The sequence below is a fragment of the Paramormyrops kingsleyae genome, chromosome 7, assembly GCF_048594095.1.
Source record: "Paramormyrops kingsleyae isolate MSU_618 chromosome 7, PKINGS_0.4, whole genome shotgun sequence".
In the NCBI taxonomy this organism is placed as follows: domain Eukaryota; kingdom Metazoa; phylum Chordata; class Actinopteri; order Osteoglossiformes; family Mormyridae; genus Paramormyrops; species Paramormyrops kingsleyae.
Window position 1 is genome coordinate 316,384 of NC_132803.1, and position 22,259 is coordinate 338,642.

The 22,259-nt window shown below is 42.3% G+C and overlaps 1 protein-coding gene across 5 annotated transcripts in view; it reads left to right on the forward strand.

Moving 5' to 3' along the window:
- The window catches only part of LOC111859008 (protein SCAI-like), a 41,779-nt gene that overhangs the window by 11,050 nt on the left and 8,470 nt on the right, over positions 1-22,259 (forward strand). For 3 of the 5 annotated variants that reach the window (XR_002841721.1, XM_023841289.1, XM_023841288.1), the window contains 9 exons: positions 3,660-3,788; positions 7,236-7,331; positions 7,873-7,959; positions 8,331-8,429; positions 9,048-9,144; positions 9,972-10,070; positions 10,158-10,310; positions 10,424-10,525; positions 15,657-15,761. Coding sequence is in view for 4 of the 5 variants with exons in the window: in XM_023841289.1 (XP_023697057.1) it covers positions 3,682-3,788; positions 7,236-7,331; positions 7,873-7,959; positions 8,331-8,429; positions 9,048-9,144; positions 9,972-10,070; positions 10,158-10,310; positions 10,424-10,525; positions 15,657-15,761 (945 nt within the window). In the remaining variant the exon portion in view is untranslated. The remainder of the gene's footprint in view (positions 1-3,659; positions 3,789-7,235; positions 7,332-7,872; positions 7,960-8,330; positions 8,430-9,047; positions 9,145-9,971; positions 10,071-10,157; positions 10,311-10,423; positions 10,526-15,656; positions 15,762-22,259) is intronic. The other 2 variants (XM_023841290.1, XM_023841292.1) reach the window with 1 other exon arrangement.

A 22,259-nucleotide genomic window follows, 5' to 3' on the forward strand; every position in this document is an offset into this window, starting at 1 on the left:
GATGAATCGAAAAAATAAGTTGTTAGATTAGTCGAAAAATCTGAAAACAAATATAAAAAAAAATCGCTAGATTAATCGTTTAAAGAATAATCGTTTGGGACAGCTTTAAAATTCATATAAACAAACTAGAAGTGCACATTTGGACTGACAATCATGTTGAAATATATTTCCTTTAATGGCATTATGATTGGTAAATGACTTAATGATAGAAACTTTTATATTTTTATGATGAAATCATTTTTGGACGTTATTTTGAAATAACAATGTTTTATGATTTTTTTTTTCATGTTTATGACTGATTTCTGGAACCGCAGATGGGCCCTAGAACACTCATATTTAACAAGCAACAGTATACCTAATAATAGTGAACAAATAACAGAATGTAATGAGGCAGGTAGGCAGATAACAAACAAAACCATCAAAACAACTTGGCAACTCATGGGGAGAGCCAATAAGTCTAAAGCAACCGGTTCAATAAGGGTAATCCATAGAAATCCAAAAGGGAAGTCCAAAGTATAATTCAGTCCATGAGAAACTCCGACAATAATGATCCACAGAGAATTAAGAAATGATAGGAAGATTCCCAGTGATGGCTAAAATAACCTGTCCATCTTGGACTTGAGAAATGCAAAATACTTTTGAGTACACGTGGCACTTTTGGTTTCCTTAGGTGTATACTTTGAGCCCTTGTTTGAACAGAGAGGGGTCAGAAAAATATAAAATGTTTATATTTTAAATTGTTCCGGAAGCGTTGTTTTGGCAGTCACTACTGTTTGGCAAGTGTTTGCTATGTTCTGACGATGAGGAAAATGTTATAACCATGATTAACCACCTGGTTTCTGCAGTTTTTATTCAGGAGTAAAAAACAGCCTTTAAACTGGAGAGAAATAATGAAAACATTTATCACGGTAATTATCGTTATCGGCTGATATGATTTTTTTTTATCATGATAACATTTTTGCCCATTTCACCCAGCTCTATATAGGTGACAGACATGAACATAATTTAAACATTTAGGTGCATTTTCTCCTCTCTATTAAGCTTTTTTGAGGATTCTTTTAGACAGATAAACTACACTGCACAATAAAGTTTTTGCTTCTTGAACGCTGTTGGGTGTTTCTTATAGATTTTTGGCTGCTGATCACATCCAGATTTGCCCATCACGTATTCATCGAAATCTTCAGTTTTGTCATGTATTTTTCTCAGATTTGCGTCCAAAAATGTTCACTTCTGTAAGAGACCTATCGACAATGTTTTTTACAGAATGAGAATGGAATCGGGTCAGGTTGGAAGCTGTTCTTTGGAAGTTTGCAGCCTGGGCATGCCTGGACAGGCCGGAGCCAGTTTGACACTGCCTCAGCAGGCTATAAAAGTGGCTTGCATACGCAGATGCTGCTCAATGGGTTAATATAGAACTGATAGTGTGTATGTATTGTTTCAGAATATAGCATTGCCTCAATAGCAATGTAACAAGTCAGGTAGATGCTATAGACATTTGCAGGATGATTGGTGTCGGTCGATATGTCTTATCAATGTCTTAACAGCCGCAATACATTTTGCTATATTTGTTGCGAATATGCGCTTGCGCCTCACAGATGCTCAATGACTGCTCTCGTGAAGAAAGCATATCATCGGTACAACTGTAAAATCAGTGATCAAGGCAAGTAATGGACTCCTCACATTTGTTGAACGACATGTGCTGTCTGTCTGAGACCTTGCCTCAGAGGCACTCGAAAGACAATGTCGTTTGCTGTCCCGATGATATGGCAAGAACAGAAAGACCATGTGGCAGGCTGTTACTTCTGTTTGACTAATGTGTCTGGTTTCTCTACCAAAAACAAGTAGCCAATTGAATACCCTAATATGCCTTAAGCAATGAGACCCATGCCACATGACCACAGTCTTCCAATTCCGAAACCACAAGAGGAATGGACCTTAGACGAGCCAGATGAAGAAACTGCAATGCAGGGAACTGGCAGGGACATTGATACAGATTTTGAACCGTGCTCATCCGGTGATCCACATCTCATAACACAGTCAGAATTTGGGTCTGTCAAAAGCAAACGCCAAATTGCTGGGTTCGAGACTGTTGGAATGGCGTTTGATGTCACCAGGTATGAATATTTCTGCTGACTACTGTTTAACACTGTAACGTGATGTACCTGACATTGAATACAAATGAAAATCAAGAGCAAAACACTTCCAATTATGTTGAATTTAATAGCATATGAGAAACATAAACGCGATTAAATACGTTATTGCTGGTAAAGAGTTAACGGTCTATTTCTCAGAGTTCCTACGTGATGCAGCAAAACCAAAATTACATATGTGCAAACCCAACAGGTACCTGTCTCAATCAGCAAAAACTTTCCAAGAAGCAAAACTTTAAAAAAAAAATGTTGTGCAGTTCTATTAATTCCCAAGGGAGATTTAAGGAGTTTCTGTTTTCTGAGTTTCTTCTAAAGCAATAATATTTTATTGAAATTGACAAAAGTTGTACACCATAACCCAGGAGAAGTCTTAATTGTATATTGTTCTTCTTTTCCATTACAGACTGAGTTATCTAAATGAAGACATATTCTTTAGTAAAAGCTGTTGCTCCTCTATATTTTAAATTTCATGCTTAATGTCCACCTGCTCCATGGTCCGAGTTTTTTTCTAAATCCTTAGCTAGCAGATTTGCTGAGCTAGCAGAGTTGGATTACTGTCAATTAACAGATTTGTTGAGATTATTAAGAGTAATGGCTCTGACAAGGACCCCTCCACTAACATCATTAGTAACACAGCCAGACATTTTTGTCCTCTTTATTCCCTGTCGATTCCCCTAGCTTGGATTCCAACTTGCCTTAGATTTGAGATCAGTCATATGTCCTATACTAGTCTGAGGTTCTACATGGGCAAAGACAAAAAAAGAAGATTTGTCATGCTGCATTGTTTAGGACCAGCATTTCCAGAATGAGTCAGCCCTGGGCTCAAGTTTTACTGTGCCACACCATCCATTTTTCAGCTGCCTTTCTTGTTTTTAGCAGATGAAATTCATCTCTAGTGACTCTGGTTTTCTGTCACAAATCCAGAAACTCCTGCTTTTCTCTTCCATGGTTACTGAGGTGCTTGTCACCTAGCCGATTGCGGAGGCTGCTCGGGTTGGCACACCGGAGGGATTTGCCATGTGTTACTTTCCTCTCTCTGCTGTGTGCTGTATGCGGAGACAGATTGCGACACACACACACACACATTCCCAAAGTGTGCACACACATTCATTTACAAAGCAGATGAGAGTGCATCATTACATTCTGTGATTTATGTATTGTGCACACAATAATAAAATGTAAAAATTAAGGTGTATGATGCCACACTGCATTGTCTTGTTGGGAGGGTAAGAATATAGATAGGCTTAAGGGAGTTTTTTTTAAACGGGACATTAGCATACATGTCCATATCAGCTCTCACTCTACTTCACGCTAGAAATGATTCACAATTCATACATTCCTACTAATCCAGCTTTCTTGTGCCATATATCCTCTTCCTCTCATTTCACACATCTTACTGTAATGTACGCTTCAGGTTTCTTCCCTGCTGCAGTGTGTGTCTACCTCTACTGTCTGGATATGAAGGCTCTGCACATTTTTTATGTCCAACATTGTGCTCCTCAATTACAGGAGCAAGCAGTGAGCGGCAGCCATGACTGGAGTGGGGACAGAGGATGACATCCCACCCGGCGAGAGGAAAACTGTCACAGATTTCTGCTACTTGCTGGACAAGTCTAAGCAGCTCTTCAATGGCTTAAGGTCAGCCTCCTACTCACCTTGTTCATTGGTTTCCCTCATTGTTTTGGCCATGACCCATCCCTTGTTCAGGCCCCTGTCCCCTGTTCAGGCTAGGGCTGAACGATATGACAAAATATTTTATCACAGTGATTTTTTTAATATCAGTCTATTATCAATAACTATCACAATATAATTCAAGTGTTTTTTTTTACTTCAAAGCTCAATTTTTCCATAAAATTCCCTTAGAATTCCCCTTAATCAAATTCAGAACATGAAAAAAATAGAATGGACTGCAACCTGATATCTAATTTGGGTAAATACATCATACAAAAATGAACTTTTCAGCTCAACCTTTCTTGCACTCTATTTCACTATTGCTCATAATTTTATGAACATGGCTAAAATAGCTTAACTCTCCAGTCATTTTTTGACTTTACCTGCCTTGTGAGGTGTGCAGCTTTGAAGTAACAGTTGTATCTGGCAAAGTGTTTTTAGACTATAACAGATTTTGATTGTGGTGTTTGGTCTGGGCTTGCCTCCAAGTTGCACTGTACCCCCCAACCACATAACCACCTGAGATGTTTGTGTTTGGGGGCAGCACAGTTTTTTCACACCTCTGGAGCCCAGAGTTCGACACTCTGCCCTGACTCTGTGTGTGTGGAGTTTCATGTTCTCCCCATGTCATTGTGGAGTTCCTCTGAGTTCTCAGAGTTTTCCGCACCAAAAAAAGTGAATGGTGTGTGTGCCCTACAATGGGTTGGGACCCCGTACTGGGTTCTTTCCTGCCTTGCGCCCATAGCTTCTAGTATAGGCTTGGGACCCAGTATTGGACTAGCAGATATGGAAAATGGATGGGTGGATGTTTGTGTTTGTTCTTCTAATCAATGGGAGGTTGAGAATCGTGGCTGTTGGTTTTTCAATGTTCCTCTGTGACCAATGGCTTCTGCTTCACTGAATCACTTATTTGGTCCCTTCAGGTGGTTTTTTTCATGGTCTTTTTTGACAATCTCCCTGTCTCTCTTTCTCTATCACTTCCTCTTCTTTGTATAGGCATAGTCTTCAATGGCTGGTCTCACAGGGGATAAAAACAAAGAGTACACACATATCTTCTGTGTATTGCTCATGACAGGACCACGGCTCAGCCACAGCAGGGCTGTCTCATGGTGGGAATATGTGATGGCAGGCATCTTTGGACCTCTGCGCATCTTAAATTTGCGCTTCCCAACATTTTGATTTTAGCTGACGGGAATACTGGTGGTGCAATTTAATAAGTTTAACCATTTCCTTTTTCAGGTGCGAACAGACCACATGAATGAGAGGGATCATTAAATATGCAAATATATAGTTAATTTTTGGATATTCACCTCTTCAAGCCCCCAGCTTTCTGTGACCCTCTGGAATACTGGCCATGCATCGGTACGGGTCTGCACACCGAGGGTGGGAACTCCTATTTAAAATGATTCAAATTGAGATGATTAAATACATATACAATAAATGTCTGTATGGAGATGGCTGATGAACAGTACTTTGAGGTAGTCTCAACTTCTCTTTCAGCTCCTTTTTTCTCATCAGCTTGGCTACTTCCACTCTACAGAGCCAACATATGGTTGCTGACAAAGCTTAGAGTGAGACTTATTCAAATGTAGATGATGCTTTTAAGCTTCTTTTGGGGGGGGGCAGGTTATCACCAAGCCTCCAGATTGAACTTAAGCAGTTCTGAGCAAAAGGCGATTCGTCATTCTCAACATCCCACACCTCGCCTCTGACGTCAGTGCGCTCTCCGCCTCGTGTGCCTCTGTTGGGTGTATTTTTCTCTTCCTTATTAGGAATGATCTTTTTCATACATAATCATTTCTGTCCACTGAGGCATCATTGAATTGATAGACTTGTGATGCCCGCAGTTTGCGCCACACGCACTCTAAACTCCACTTCATCCTTGCATTTGTAGGGAAACAGGGTGGAGTGGGATGTGTGTGTGTCTGTGTGTGGATGTATGTATGTATTACTTAGGCACATCCACACCCCCTGTGGACCCTGTGGTTAGACTCTTCTCTTCCCCAAGTGCCCTTGGCAGCTGTGCAAAGCAAGGTCATGGGGTACACATGGGAGTTCTCATCAGGATGGATCTCATGTCATTCCTCGGACCATTTATTTCCCATTGCCGGTGGAAGGATTAATGCCCACAGGGTACCTTCACTGGCAGAGCAGAAAATTTATTAGGGGCTGCCGCAGATATGGCCATGAGCTCAACAAGTTGTTTCAGTTAGTAAATCAGATTTATGGTGCCCCAGGAAGCTGTGCCAGCCTTTTTAAGGTCCTTGTCATCCACTGAATGTGATGTTTAACAAAGGTTGGCTTCTTTATTGCAAGATGTTTGCACATGTGCATAAATGTCAACAACGTTCCTGCCCACACCACATCATGACCCTAAGCTATGCCCGGACCCACCTGCAAGACTCATTTGCAGCAAAGAAATGCTTGCAGCCAAACCAGTCCACTGACTGCAGTCGCAGGCAGCTTGGTAGCTTGTGTGATACTGTACATACTGGGAAGGCCCTGGTGGAGACACATTTCTTCACAGAAATGAGATCCACTGATATGCATGCCGGTCCTGTGACTAGTGTCATTCTTGGTAGTTTTGGTTCTCCGGATACGTTACTATGGCAATGCCTGAAGCACAGTTAGTGGAGGGGTGATAAAAATAAACAGATTTCATAATAGAAACAGACGGGAGGGACTGCAGCCATCTTCCGCTAGCATTTTGGCAGTCAGATCGCATCCTGTCATCGGCCTCTGACTTGCGGCAAATAGCCAGAGCGTTCGACCAACACGTCATAACGACACACATCTCTGTCTGTTTATTCACAAGTGGGTCATAAGAAAGCATCTCAGTAGCTGCATGCTTTGCAGCCCTCCTGTTGGGCTGTTTATGTAATATTTAAATAAAGATAAACATGGCAAGTCGGTCAGCTGGTGCAGCTCAGTGCTGATGTCAGAAGGCTTACTCAGATCTGGTTATATGTCGGCTTTTGCTTTATCACAGCTGGCCCAGGAAAGTGCAGTTTTGCACCCACTTTCAGATTGCAGCTAGCTTGCCTGGATCTCTTCAAGGGTAGGACCCTGTTCAAAAGAGAACAGAGAGCAGTTGCCCCTTCCAAAGTGACTCCTTCCTGCCAGCTAACCAGTTCTGAGCACTGAGCCTCTTGTTGGTGGAGTATATTGCTTTCACAGTGAGCCTGTCATCACTGCATTTATCCTTTACTCTTATTCTTTCATGCTTGTCCTTCTGCCTCTTTCAGCTCTAGTTTGTTCCTCCTGGCCCAAGATGGCAGGATGCAGCAGGGTCCAGGATGCACTGCTGCTGCCAGGCCTATTTGTTGCATTGGCCAGTCATATGGCAGCGAAAGAAGCGGCCTGTTCCTTAAATGACTGCCATTCTGACTCTGTCCATGCCCCTCCTTCCTGTAGAGACCTGCCTCAGTATGGCCATAAGCAGTGGCAATCCTATTTTGGCCGCACATTTGATGTCTACACCAAGCTGTGGAAATTTCAGCAGCAACACAGGTAAATCAATGCCTCCATTGCTCACCCTCATAAATTCCCGCTTTCTATGACCTACCTCCTTGACCTCTCCCCCAAACCCTACATGGTGTTCACACACGACTGAAAATGATCTAATAATTACTGCTTCAGTCTGATAGTGAATAAGCCAGAAGCATCAGGACCCACATATTAGACCTCACATTTTATTTATTGCATTTTCCATGACCCATTAGTCTCTGGGTGGGCTTATCCTGTTCCAGGTCCACAGAAGATACGCCAGTCCATCACACACCCTTAATGTCACTTGCCATCTGCAATTCAATTCAGCAATTTACCTTTGGGCTGCGTATAAAGGTGCACCAGAGTAGGAGAGAATTTTAGATACAGATAAAGATGGAAGTGAGAGCAGCACAGTGACTGGGTATAGTCCCTTTATTCTAAAAATTCAGACTATAATTTGGGCTAAAAGAAATCCTTTGGGGAAGGTATAACTATCTACCCTGCTGGAAAACACCCATACCATCTCCCCCAGCATCAATATAATGTTGTTTTGTGTGAACAGGCAGGTGCTGGATAACAGGTATGGTCTGAAGAGGTGGCAGATTGGGGAGGTGGCTTCCAAGATTGGACAACTGTACTACCACTATTAGTAAGGCCCGCTCCTGACATAGCCCTTGGCGTTTGTTTGTGTGTCAGTGCCGGATAGCGTTAGGCTTCACAAGTGTTTGGAAGGGAGCCCTCTAGAAATGCATTCAGTGATGTTATTTCTTGTGCACTGAAAAACAGTATGAATGGAAGCTTTGAAACCTAAAGTGTGATGATTTGGGGTATGCTGTCAAACTGCTAAGTTTAATTCATGCACTCCTAGGCAAGACTTACCAGAAACCCCTGACAGAACAATTCAGCACCTCTTGTACTGAAAATCTGTCTTTAAGGGGATCAGTGGGTGTGCTTAACATTTCTGTTACGTGATCACTCATTTCACTGAATCACTTTGGTCTTGCTGGTTCACTGTTGCAGCCTCCGTACCTCTGAGACGAGTTACCTGAATGAGGCGTTCTCTTTTTACTCCGCCATCCGCCAGCGGTCCTACTATTACCAGGTCAATAAGGAAGACAGGTGAGGCTTCTGATCTCTTACATTTCTGAAGCTGAAATGAACAGAGCTTACAGTGATTCTGGCATTTGAACATTTTCTCCAATGATTCATTAGGTCCAAGACACAATTATTTGATGCATATCCAGGGAAGCATGTCGTATTCGGCAAGGGACGTAGTGAAGAGTAGGTTACATGCCAGTCCATTACAGGGCATTCATGCAGCAGTAATAATTTGAAGTCACAACTGTACTTGGATTGAGGTCTGGGTTGTGGGAGGATATTGGGCTACCTAGAGGAAGCCAAGAGGAGCACATGGAGAGAAACAGGCAAAATGATTACATGCTTAGCCTGGAAGTCCATTATCTGCAAACCAAGGAGTCTAAATTCTGTAGCACATCTCATACTGTAGCATAGTTGTTTCTCAAATGTAGGAAAAGAGGTTTGTAGGTTGTGGTCTCCTTAAAATAGGTGTTTTGAATGTGTGAATATCTCCTGCTCTGCCTTTTCCATGTTGCACTGAACCCCACTCAGATACTGCTGATGTGCAGGAGTTTCTTGTTGAGGAAGGTTGTCATCTCTGGCTGTGCACCACTTCACCCTTCACTTGCTTATGTTCATTCACTCATGCTCCTCTCCTAGGCCTGAGCTGGTGGTGAAGAAGTTGAGGTACTATGCTCGCTACATCGTTGTTTGCTTGCTGCTTAACAAGATGGACCTGGTCAAAGTGCTGGTGAAGGTCAGGACAGGCAGCAGTTGTGGATTCCTTCTGGTTGTGGGTTCAGGGGACAGTATGTGTTGGAGTACTGAACTGTGATCCTCAGGGTCTTGGATGTGGTGTGGTCACACTAGCATGAAAAAATACCCAGTGTCAGAGCTGAGCAAAAATGGACAGGACTGGATAATATGGTATATATCAGCAGTTTGGGTATACCATGGTTTTCATTTAGCAAATGAATAGTGTTGCTTTTGAAAATATGGCGCGATACTTGAGAAGCATGCTAGTTAGCAATGTGTTATAAACAGGGATTGATATAACTGGTACGCAAGTAGACATTAGTGGTGTAAAGAGTTAAATGTACCTGTTATTTCTTGTTGTAATAGCACAAATGTGTTCTCCTGCAGTTTTTTAAATTATTAAAGAACTGATTTGCCATAATGATGCAAATGCACATAAAATGAATATCCTCCTCTATTGCACTTCTGTGAAACTGAGGGGTCAGCCCCACCCATGCCACACCAGATTGGTTTAGCAACTCAGATTTGCCAGTCAAAATGCATTTAAATGAACTCTGTGAGAAAACACCCTTTGAGTTTGCTGCAATATCAGAAGTGGATTTTCTGTTTGTCGCATCAAGCGGCTAGAATGAAACTGAATGAGTGGTGAATATTTTTTCATGCTAGTGTGACCACACCTTTACTCTAAACATATCTGTAGTGTCTGAAAAGCAGTCATGATATGGAGCTGTGAGTGCATTTGGGTCAAGGCCTCTAACTGCAACCTGCGTTTATCCATCTATATAATTTTCATTCATTAATGTGTTTTATTTTTCCCTTTGTGTGCAGGAGCTGTCAGAGGAGATCGAGGACTACACCCAGCGCTTCAATACGGAGGATCAGCTGGAGTGGAACCTGGTGCTGCAAGAGGTGGCAGCCTTTGTGGAGGTGAGAGACACGCCCTGCCTAGCCCTCAGTGCTGTCTGAAGCACATGGTGAAAGCCTAAGCCTAAATGTATTCTCACGTACACCCAGGCAGACCCTGTGATGGTGCTGAATGATGACAACGCGGTGGTGATCATGTCCAACCGGCTGCAGGAAGGCATTGTGCCCCAGCTAGAGCAAGGCATGGTGGTGGGCCAGCTCACCCTGGCTGATGCGCTCATCATCGGTAACTGCAACAACCAGGTATCTCTCACCGCAGATCACACTCTGACTGCTTTTGCCTCGTCTCCCTCCTAATGATTTATGGCTTTGTAATGACCACCCCCCCCCTTTCTCTCTCTCTCTCTCTCTAACAGGTAAAGTTCAGTGAGCTGACCATTGACATGTTCCGTATGCTGCAGGCATTGGAAAGGGAGCCTGTCAACCTGGCTGCACAGATGACTAAGCCAGGGACGCTGGTGAGGGATATGGCATGAGCACGGACACACGTGTTTGTATTCATATCTTTGTGGGATAAACCCTAATTCATCCATAACCACTAATTAGCGAAGCTAACTTTTTCGTTGGCGGATTAGCGTTTCTGCTAACTTGAAACTGAAAACCGTTAGCGAACCAGTTAGCTTCCTTTAAATTTAGTTTCACTAACTGTAAATCCACTACATTTAGCAGTTCAATGTAGGAGCTATTTACTTCTACTAAATTCCACATACCAATCGTATGACTGTGCAGAAGAGGGCACCGGGGTGCTCGTGCTTGTATGAGTGATATGATGAAGATGGCACCGGGGTCCTCGTGCTTGTATGAGTGATATGATGAAGATGGCACCGGGATGCTCGTGCTTGTATGAGTGATATGATGAAGATGGCACCGGGGTGCTCGTGCTTGTATGAGTGATATGATGAGGATGGCACCTGGGTGCTCGTGCTTGTATGAGTGATATGATGAAGATGGCACCGGGGTGCTCGTGCTTGTATGAGTGATATGATGAAGATGGCACCGGGCTGCTCGTGCTTGTATGAGTGATATAAGAACATAAGAACATAAGAACTATACAAACGAGAGGAGGCCATTCGGCCCATCGAGCTCGCTTGGGGAGAACTTAACTAATAGCTCAGAGTTGTTAAAATCTTATCTAGCTCTGATTTAAAGGAACCCAAGGATTCAGCTTGCACTACGTTATCAGGAAGACTATTCCATACTCTGACTACACGCTGTGTAAAGAAGTGCTTCCTTAAATCCAGTTTGAAATGTTCTCCCGCTAATTTCCACCTATGGCCACGAGTTCTTGTATTTGAACTAATGCTGAAGTAACTATTCGGTTGAACAGCATCCAAACCTGTTAGAATCTTATAGACCTGGATCATGTCCCCCCTCAGTCTCCTTTGCTTGAGGCTGAACAGATTTAGCTCAAATAACCTTTCCTCGTATGACATTCCTCTAAGACCAGGAATCATTCTTGTGGCCCTACGCTGCACCTTTTCTAAGGCCGCTATGTCCTTTTTAAGATATGGTGACCAAACCTGTACACAATATTCTAGGTGAGGTCTCACCAAGGAATTGTATAATCTTAGCATTACCTCCCTTGACTTAAACTCCACACACCTGGAGATGTACCCCAACATCCTATTGGCCTTTTTTATTGCTTCCCCACACTGGCGAGAATGAGACATGGAAGCATCAACATACACACCAAGGTCTTTCTCATAATCAGCTACCTTTATTTCAGTAGGTCCCATAAAATACCTGTACTTTATATTTCTGCTCCCTACATGGAGTACCTTACATTTGTCTATGTTAAATTTCATCTGCCAGGTGTCAGCCCAGTCACTAATTAAATTAAGATCCCGCTGTAGCTGCTGAGCCGCTAGTTCAGTATCTGCTACACCACCCACCTTGGTGTCATCTGCAAATTTCACCAGTTTACTGTATATATTGGTGTCTATATCATTTATGTAAATTAGGAACAAAAGTGGTCCTAAAATTGAACCCTGCGGTACCCCACTATGAACGCAGGCCCACTGTGACATCGAGCCTCTTATAACTACTCGCTGCTTCCTATCCGTTAACCAGTTATCAATCCAAGTCGCTACAGTTCCTAAAATACCTGTCGCTTTGAGTTTAAGTGAGAGCCTCTTGTGGGGAACAACATCAAAAGCCTTTTGGAAATCTAAATAGATGACATCATAGGCCTTCTTATCATCAACTTCCTGAGTAGCTTCCTCAAAAAACTCCAACAGATTTGTTAAACAGGATCTACCTCTCCTAAATCCATGCTGGCTATCCCTCAAAATGTTATTTGAGTCCAGGTAATCTACCATTTTCTCTTTGATTATAGCCTCCATAACTTTACCAGTTATACAAGTTAGACTGATTGGCCTATAGTTTGACAAATTACTTCTATCCCCTTTTTTGAAAATGGGCGTTATGTTGGCATGCTTCCAATCAGAAGGTACCACACCTTCAGATAAGGATTTTTGAAACAGTAATGTTAAGGGTCGGCAAATAATATCCCTCATCTCTTTTAACACTATAGGTAAGATGCCATCAGGGCCCTGTGATTTATTTATTTTGAGCTTAGCTAGGCTTTGCAAAACATCAGCTTCAGTTATATATATATTAGTTATAGACGATGTTGAATTAGTAATAAGAACTGGTAAGTTACTAGTGTCCTCGACAGTGAATACCCGTGCAAAACTATCATTGAACTCATTTACTATGTCAATGTCGTTTTCAATTATAAGACCCTTACTATCCTGCAGATTAGTAATTTCAGCTTTTAGAGCTCTTTTAGAGTTAAAATACTGGAAGAAACTTTTAACGTCATCCTTAGCCTCCAATGCGATCTTCCTTTCGACATTCCTTTTAGCTCGTCTAATGTCATTTTTTAATTCAGCCTGTAGATTTAGATACTCTTGCTTTATTATGTCATCATCAGTTATTTTCCATCTCTGGAACAAAGCCCTTTTCCTCCTTACTTTATACTTTATGTCCCTATTAAACCACCTAGGTTGCAATTTCCTAGATTTATTCTTGCTAGAAACAGGTATGAAGTCCTCTTGTACTTGCAATAATGTGCTTTTAAAAAATTCCCATGCCTCTTCAACAGTTTTGTTATTTAACTCCATCCAGTTCACGGTTTCTAGTTTTAATCTCATACAATTGAAGTTAGCCTTCCTAACATTATATATTTTTGATTTGGACTTTGCTCTTCGGGCACTAAACTTAACCTCAAATTTAACCATGTTATGATCGCTACTGTCAAGTGGTTCTAAAACATCTAATTTACCAATCCTGTCCTGGTTATTAGACAAAACAAGATCAAGAATGGCATCTCCCCTGGTAGGGGTGTTAACAAACTGAGTAAAAAAACAATCCTGTACTAATTCCACCATCTCAAGTTCATTTTCAGAAGAGCCAGCAACAATGTCCCACTGTATCCCCGGTAGATTAAAATCACCCATAACTACCACATCATTTTTATTGCTCATAATCCTAATATCACTGTATAACAATCTGCTTTCCTCAGCAGCTACATTGGGTGCTCTGTAACAAACACCGACAATTAGGCTATTTGAGTTTGTAGCATCTAATTTTACCCATATAGCTTCCGTACTTTTACTTATATCAGTAAGCTCCCTTGCCTGCAAGATTTCCTTTACATATACTGCAACACCACCTCCCTTCTTACCTATACGGTCTTTACGGAACAATGTGTAACCATCCATATTATATTCTTGTCCATCCTTATCACTCAACCACGTTTCAGTTATTGCTATAATATCATAAGAGTCCGATGAGATAAGAGCCTCTAAATCATGAATTTTATTCCTAATACTCCTGGCGTTTAAATACAGACAACAAAGGGTAGGCTTATTACAGTGCCTACTTATAATATGATTTTTTTTGGGCTTTCCGTTTCCCCCCAGTTACATACTTAACTAACCTCCCTGCCCCCCCAGTCCCTAGTTTAAACATTCCTCAACTACTCTACAAATACGCCTTCCCAGTACACTGGTTCCCCTCCGGTTCAGATGCAACCCATCCGGCTTGAACAGGTCCCACCTGTTCCAGAAGGTCCTCCAGTGCCCCATAAACCTAAACCCCTCTTTCCTACACCATCCTTTTAGCCACGCATTTAATCTCCTTATCTCAGCTAACTTAGCCTCACTTGCGCGTGGCACGGGGAGTATTTCGGAAAATACCACCATGGACGTTCTGCTTCTAAGCTTATTGGCGACTTCTATAAATTTATCCTGCAGAACAGCCCTTCTACCCTTGCCTATGTCGTTGGTGCCAACATGCACCACGACAACTGGATCCACCCCAGCTGGGGCCAAAAGCTTGTCCACACGATCTGGAAGGTCTCCTACCTGGGCACCAGGCAGGCAAGACACCGTACGGGACCCTCTATCACGCGTGCACACATAACTGTCTACTCCCCTAATAATTGAATCCCCCACTACCACAACCTCCCTCTTTCTGGGGGGAGGGGGCTCCTCAGTGCCCAAGGGCCCACCTGCTTCCCCAGTCCCTTCCGGCTCTAAAGCTGGAAGCACCTGAAACCTGTTAGACACAGACACCTCAGGTGATGCCGCCTCTGTAACGTGTGTACGCCTTTTCCTGCGTCTACGACCTACGGTCACCCAGCTCTCTCGACCTATGATGAGGATGGCACCGGGGTGCTCGTGCTTGTATGAGTGATATGATGAAGATGGCACCGGGGTGCTCGTGCTTGTATGAGTGATATGATGAAGATGGCACCGGGGTGCTCGTGCTTGTATGAGTGATATGATGAAGATGGCACCGGGGTGCTCGTGCTTGTATGAGTGATATGATGAGGATGGCACCGTGGTGCTCGTGCTTGTATGAGTGATATGATGAAGATGGCACCGTGGTGCTCGTGCTTGTATGAGTGATATGATGAAGATGGCACCGGGGTGCTCGTGCTTGTATGAGTGATATGATGAAGATGACACCGGGGTGCTCGTGCTTGTATGAGTGATATGATGAAGATGGCACCGGGGTGCTCGTGCTTGTATGAGTGATATGATGAAGATGGCACTGGGGTGCTCGTGCTTGTATGAGTGATATGGTGAAGATGGCACTGGGGTGCTCGTGCTTGTATGAGTGATATGGTGAAGATGGCAACGGGGTGCTCGTGCTTATATGAGTAATATGATGTGTGTGTGGAGTTTGTGGGGAGCAGTTTATTTTTAAGTCTGTGGATTATCTTCAATAACCGGGTCATGATTTCTGGTAAGAGACATTGCTGTTGAATTATTCACATATATATATATATATATATATATATATATATATATTTTTTATTTTTTTTTTTGGTACAAAAAGAATGCTATTCATTCCCATTATATTTGAGAGAAGCTTGACATTTCTATGACGGTTATCTTCAAAACTTGGCAGCTCCCAGCAGAACAACATAATTGAATAGATACCACTACAGTCCCTCTAAAACACACTTTTTTCAGTTTTGGCGTGAATTGCCCCTTTAAATTTCATCTAATGCTGTTTGTGTAACTCCCATGTTTGCTTGATACATGTCGCTGTTTATTTGTCTGTTATCTTTCCCAGCAGGAGCCGAGCGAGAAACCAGCCAAGCGGGAGAACCCCCACAAGTACCTGCTGTACAAGCCCACCTTCAGCCAGCTGTACACCTTCCTGTCCGCCTCCTTCAAGGTGCGCCCAGCCACACGCTACTTCCCCTTCACTTTCGCATGCACTTCCATTTACTCCTGCTTAACTGTCATTCAGTTTAAGCCTTTCATTGCATACTGTGGCATTACGGTGGTGTGATATAATATTAGGAGTAGTACAGTTTATCATTTCAGGGCTGCATGATATATTGTTTTGGAGTTTATTTTGTGCCAAAAGTATTAATCAAAATTTTGAAAACCGCAAGCAAATCATTAAGTGTCAGAATGAAAATATGTTTTCCAAATATCAAAAAAGTTGATTAAAATCATTTTTTTTCCTTCTTCTTCTCTAATTTGTTTTGCTTCTGGAATGCTTTTGAATTTTTTTTTTTAGCTTCTGCAATTTTTTTTTGCTTTTGGAATGCTTTTTTGCTTCTGACTTTTGGCACTGTTTTAACGGGTGGGCGGGCCTTAGCAGCTGACACGTCTATTGGTCAGCTGGAATTTGGAGTGAACACGCCTTTAACCATCTGAGCACGCCCACTCCATGACGCTTCAGAACATCGCATCATGGCGGGAAGCTCCGGAGCCAGTTTACAGCATGGAATTGCATCTTTGTAGTTCTATAATAGTGTACTTTTATTAGGAATCGGTGTATGCAACACATATTTCGCGTTCATAAAATGTCACCAACCCATCCAGTTCAGTAACTTTCGCTATTCCACCAACGCGCTGACCAGGGAAGTTTCTAGCTATTGAAAAGATGAGGGGCTAGGTCAAGTTTACCTGGGGCACTGCAGTTAAGTTAACTTCATATTCAATATTCAGTTTTCAGGCTTTAATAACATTTAACGGAAGTAAGGTAGGGCGTTTTTAATGTCAGAATCTTGATATCCAGTACACAGACAACGATGCACACTGATTATTACAAACCATTTCGTGATTTGTGCAAAATCGTGTTAATAGCTAATATAATAGTTCCTGTCAGCTATAATCACATGGCATGGTGGTTTAGCATTTTGGGCTCATGGTGACTGTTGCACACCCCTTTATTTCCCAGATTGCTTTACGTACGATTTTTAATTAATTTTTGAATGTTCGAAGGTATCCGTATAATGTGCAATGGGATAATACATGAATGGGTTAATAACTTTAAAACTAGATAAGACAGGCACATCTAGTGAAGTGTGCTTTGATCAGTGGACTACAGGGAACAATGCACACCCCTTGGATTTTCAGATTATTTTTGTCTGTAATAGTTATTAATTATTATATTGCATTCATTTAAAGTGCAATGGGGCAACACACTATAAGGGGTTAACAGCTCTGAAACAAAATGAGACAGCCATGTCCTATGAAGTGTGCCTTGATCAGTGGACTCTGGGGGACAATGCACACCCCTTGCATTTTCAGATTAACTTTCTAAGTTATTAATTAGTACGCTGTATCCATATTATATATGGTCGATACCTGATATAATCATGGGCGTCGCCACCATTAAATCTGAAGGGGACGTGTCCCCCTCACATTCCATTTTTATTCATTTGGACCCCCCCCCACATTTAACATAAAATATGCGCTTTTAATTTTATGCCAGTGTGTCCCCCTCCCCCCACATTCAAAATGCTTCGGACGCCCATGGATATAATAGAGACAACACATATTAATCCATAAATAAGTTGTAAAGTGTGATTAAGGCAGTGCACCATGGGACAAAGCAAATGTACCGCAGCTGAATGGCTTGATTACGTGTTTCGTCACATTTAATACATTAGCATTAAGCTTTAGTGTGTTGCCTCAATGGCATGTAATATGGATACAGCGCACTAATTAATACCTGTTAGAGAGAAAGTTATTCTGAAAATGTAAGGGGTGTGCATTGTCCCCCAGGTTCCCCTGATCAAGGCAAACTTCAGCTGGAAGCTAGAAGCTTTAGCTAGAAACTTCCCTGGTCAGCGCGTTGGTGGAATAGCGAAAGTTACTGAATTGGATGGGTTGGTGACATTTTATGAACGTGAAATATGTGTTGCATACACCGATTCCTAATAAAAGTACACTATTATAGAACTACAAAGATGCAATTCAATGCTGTAAACTGGCTCCGGAGCTTCCCGCCATGTTGCGATGTTCTGAAGCGTCATGGAGTGGGCGTGCTCAGATGGTTAAAGGCGTGTTCACTCCAAATTCCAGCTGACCAATAGACGTGTCAGCTGCTAAGGCCCGCCCTCCCGTTAAAACAGTGCCAAAAGTCAGAAGCAAAAAAGCATTCCAAAAGCAAAAAAAAATTGCAGAAGCAAAAAAAAAAAATTCAAAAGCAAAGAAAAGCATTCCAGAAGCAAAACAAATTAAAGAAGAAGGAAAAAAAATATTTTATTCAACTTTTTTGATATTTGGAAAACATATTTTCATTCTGATACTTAATGATTTGCTTGCGGTTTTCAAAATATTGATTAATACTTTTGGCACAAAATTAACTCCATATATTGTGCTCTTGCACAATATTCACGTCGCATTTGTCGGCACTGCTCTGTCTGCTGACACAAGTAGCGACAACACCACCAACTTATTTGACACACACACTCTCTTGGTAGATACTATTTCACTATAGTTTTTGAGTAATTTCATCTTCTTTTTTCTATTATATATATCGCAGTGTTATTCACAGAAATTTCACATATCATGATGTGTTATCGTGCAGCCCTAGTAAGGAGATAGAGAAAGGCCAGGTGACAGAGGAGAGGAAGCAAAATCTCTCATCGTTAAAGACGTTGCCCAACTCCACAAAAGGTATACATTTGTAAAACCCCTCTTTACAAGCCAGACTGTGTGTTATTGCTGCATTCATGTGAGACCCAGCCTGGCAGCCCCACGCTGATGCACCCACATCACCCACTTTAGGGGAGCAGGTTAAACATGCCCCCAGATCTGGTCATGCCCTGCTGCTGTGCAGCTTTATATCCAGTGTTGGGCTTGATTACTCTGTGGGTACATAATTGCCTTATTGCCTAGTACACTCTAACAGATGGCACAGCGCTTTTGCGTGGCTGCCCCTTCTTCCCTCCCTTACCTCCTGCCTCAGATGGCACAGCACTCTTGTGTGGCCGCCCCCTTCTTCCCTCCCCTACCCCCAGCCTCAGATGGTACAGCAGTATTGTGTGGCCACCCCTTTTCCCTCCTTTTCCCCCTGCCTCGGATGACATAGCACTCTCGTGTGCCCGCCCCCTTCTTCCCTCCCCTGCCCCCAGCCTCAGATGGTACAGCAGTATTGTGTGGCCACCCCTTTTCCCTCCTTTTCCCCCTGCCTCGGATGACATAGCACTCTCGTGTGCCCGCCCCCTTCTTCCCTCCCCTACCCCCAGCCTCAGATGGTACAGCAGTATTGTGTGGCCACCCCTTTTCCCTCCTTTTCCCCCTGCCTCGGATGACATAGCACTCTCGTGTGCCCGCCCCCTTCTTCCCTCCCCTACCCCCAGCCTCAGATGGTACAGCAGTATTGTGTGGCCACCCCTTTTCCCTCCTTTTCCCCCTGCCTCGGATGACATAGCACTCTCGTGTGCCCGCCCCCTTCTTCCCTCCCCTACCCCCAGCCTCAGATGGTACAGCAGTATTGTGTGGCCACCCCTTTTCCCTCCTTTTCCCCCTGCCTCGGATGACATAGCACTCTCGTGTGCCCGCCCCCTTCTTCCCTCCCCTACCCCCAGCCTCAGATGGTACAGCAGTATTGTGTGGCCACCCCTTTTCCCTCCTTTTCCCCCTGCCTCGGATGACATAGCACTCTCGTGTGCCCGCCCCCTTCTTCCCTCCCCTACCCCCAGCCTCAGATGGTACAGCAGTATTGTGTGGCCACCCCTTTTCCCTCCTTTTCCCCCTGCCTCGGATGACATAGCACTCTCGTGTGCCCGCCCCTTTTTCACTGCCAATCGAGATCGTAGCACATTCACCAAGTGTGAGGTTTTCCTGTCAGTGGCAGCATTCTGCACATACGGGCCTATCGCAGCAGCTGAGGGGAGCCCTCGACTTCACTGGAGTCCCATAGCTGCAGACTATCACTTGCCCTTCTTCCTAGGGCCCCAGCTGTTACTGTGGTGCTGCAGTCTTAGCACTCAAACAGATTTTTGTACTATTGGTAAGCACTGCAGTCTCAATCCCCAGCAATCGGAGCTCTGAACTGCACTGCACTGAACAAGTAACGTTTTATATGAACAAATATATTAGTGTCAACTAATCTTGCTTTACATTCACAACTTGCAAAGATGTTAGTGAGCTAGCTATCTATCAAAATTTAGTTGTTAAAATTAGCAATATAAAATAATCCATACAAATTACCATCAATAATGCAAATATTAACCAGTACAAACGCAAGTACTTGTGAAATAGATCACACTGTAAAACATTGTTTCATTGGTCAGTCATCAAAATATGGTCATGCACACTTTTAATTGGACAGCGACAATATACTGTTGTATGTATCGTATCATAATGCACTGTGTACCACCCTGACCCTTATATTCTGTTGTGATGTCTGTGAAGGGTGGCTCCCATCTCCAGGGTTAGGTGTTAAATCCCACCCATAGCTCTCGATGTGTGCAGTTTGGTTGTCCTCCACATGTCATATTGGTTTCCTCCCACAGTACAAAGACAATGTGAACTAGGGTCTTTAAATTTCCATTGGTGAATGATTTTGTGTCTGTGTGTGTGTGTGCCAGAGCTGTCATAATTATTCGATTAAACTCAATTATTCGATTCTTTTAAAAACATCGATTAAAATTTTATCCTTCTCTATTACTTGAAAACTTAGTGTAAGTACGACAGTGCATAGCGGATGGGGGTCCAGATAAAGAGCAGAAATACCGCTTTAAAAGCTCTTTAAAACTGAATGAAAATGCAGTCATCTGTCAGTATTGCAAAACAAATACCACCACAGCACAACTGCACTTACAAAGATATCTGGAAAAAAAAATCAGGTTGATGGGCTCGTCCAATGTGAGGTTAGCCGTGGATATGTGCCATTTAGCCTCTTGGACTAGCCTAGCCTGTATGTCAAAAGGATCACTGCTGACATGAAGGTTAGACCCTTCGCTTAGCCACATAATCTTACCTAATAAGCTATATAGTAACCATATATTTTTTTCTAAACAAATAGTGTGTTTTGAATAGAGCTGAACAATACTGGGAACAAATAACATTGCAATTTTTGAAGTTTTTGCTGTATTTAGAAGCTATAGAACTTTTGTACCAGCACAGTCTGTTGAATAAGTTGGTGGCATTACCATGAGTTGTGTTAACCGACAAAAAGCAGTTCTGACAAATCACTTGCTTTTGCTCAGTATTGCTTCTGTGCAATACAAAATATTTCCATACAGGTGAATGTCTTTAATGTTTTTCACCCATTCTTATTCGCTTTTCTCATCTCCAGTCATTTTTGTTTAATTTCAGTCTATGAATGACAATAATTAATAATCGTCTCAGAGAGCACATGCAGGGCTCATGCAAAGCAGCAGTAAACTTTACACTGATTTTTTTTTTACATATCCTAGGTAATGTTGAAAAACAAGCATCATTAAAATTGCAAAACTAAGTTTTGAACCCAGCAGACATGATGCTTGCGTTGTGACGACTGCATGTACATGAAATGCCATGTCGATATTAATATCGCACACCATGCAAGCCTGTTGAGGTCAGCACTGGGCATAGCGGAGTCGCCACACATCACCACTTTGAGTGTATGGAATTTTCTTGTTCGCCCTATGTATGTGTGGCTTTTCGGTGGATCCTTTGGTGTCCTTCCACTGTCCAAAAACATGCAGTTTAAGAGAACTGGAGCGCCTAAATTGGCAGTATGTGTGCCTGAGTGTGCACTAGGGTTGGGCGATATGCCTTAAAATCATTATCACAGTATTTTTCACTTTTTGGACAGGTACGGTATTATATTACAGTATTACTTTTTTCCATGTTTTGGGAGGAGTGGCATGTTCTGCCCATTTAAATTTTAAGGATATATTTTATATGTACACTTTAATCGATATTACAATTGGGTATGGGTGGTCTTTGAAAAGATATAAAAAGTGAGATAAGTAATGTTTTCTCATATTAATTTCATAACGCAAAGTGAATGATAAGCCGTTTCAGCCAAAAACAGTGCAATTTACAGTTCATTTCCAATAAAACAAAGGGTTACCAACTATGTAACTGCACACACATGCACATGCATTTACATGTACGTAACAGTTTTATTACCATGTAAATAGTCTGTAGGGTTTGCAAACTACCCCTTTTAATTATACATACTATATTTACTAATATATATAAAATCCAGTTATTGTTTAATGTGTATAATTAAACACTATCTGTTTTAAATCTGTTTTTCATTTGTTAATGTGCTATCAGGATGCAGCGTCAGGGTATATTTAACATAAAATTCACACATTGCAGATCAACCAGATACATATGCTATTTAAGAACAACTATTCAGATTAAAACTGAAGTTTGGAACAAAATAAAATGCTTTATTTTTATTAATAGGCTGTGGTATAATTGGGCT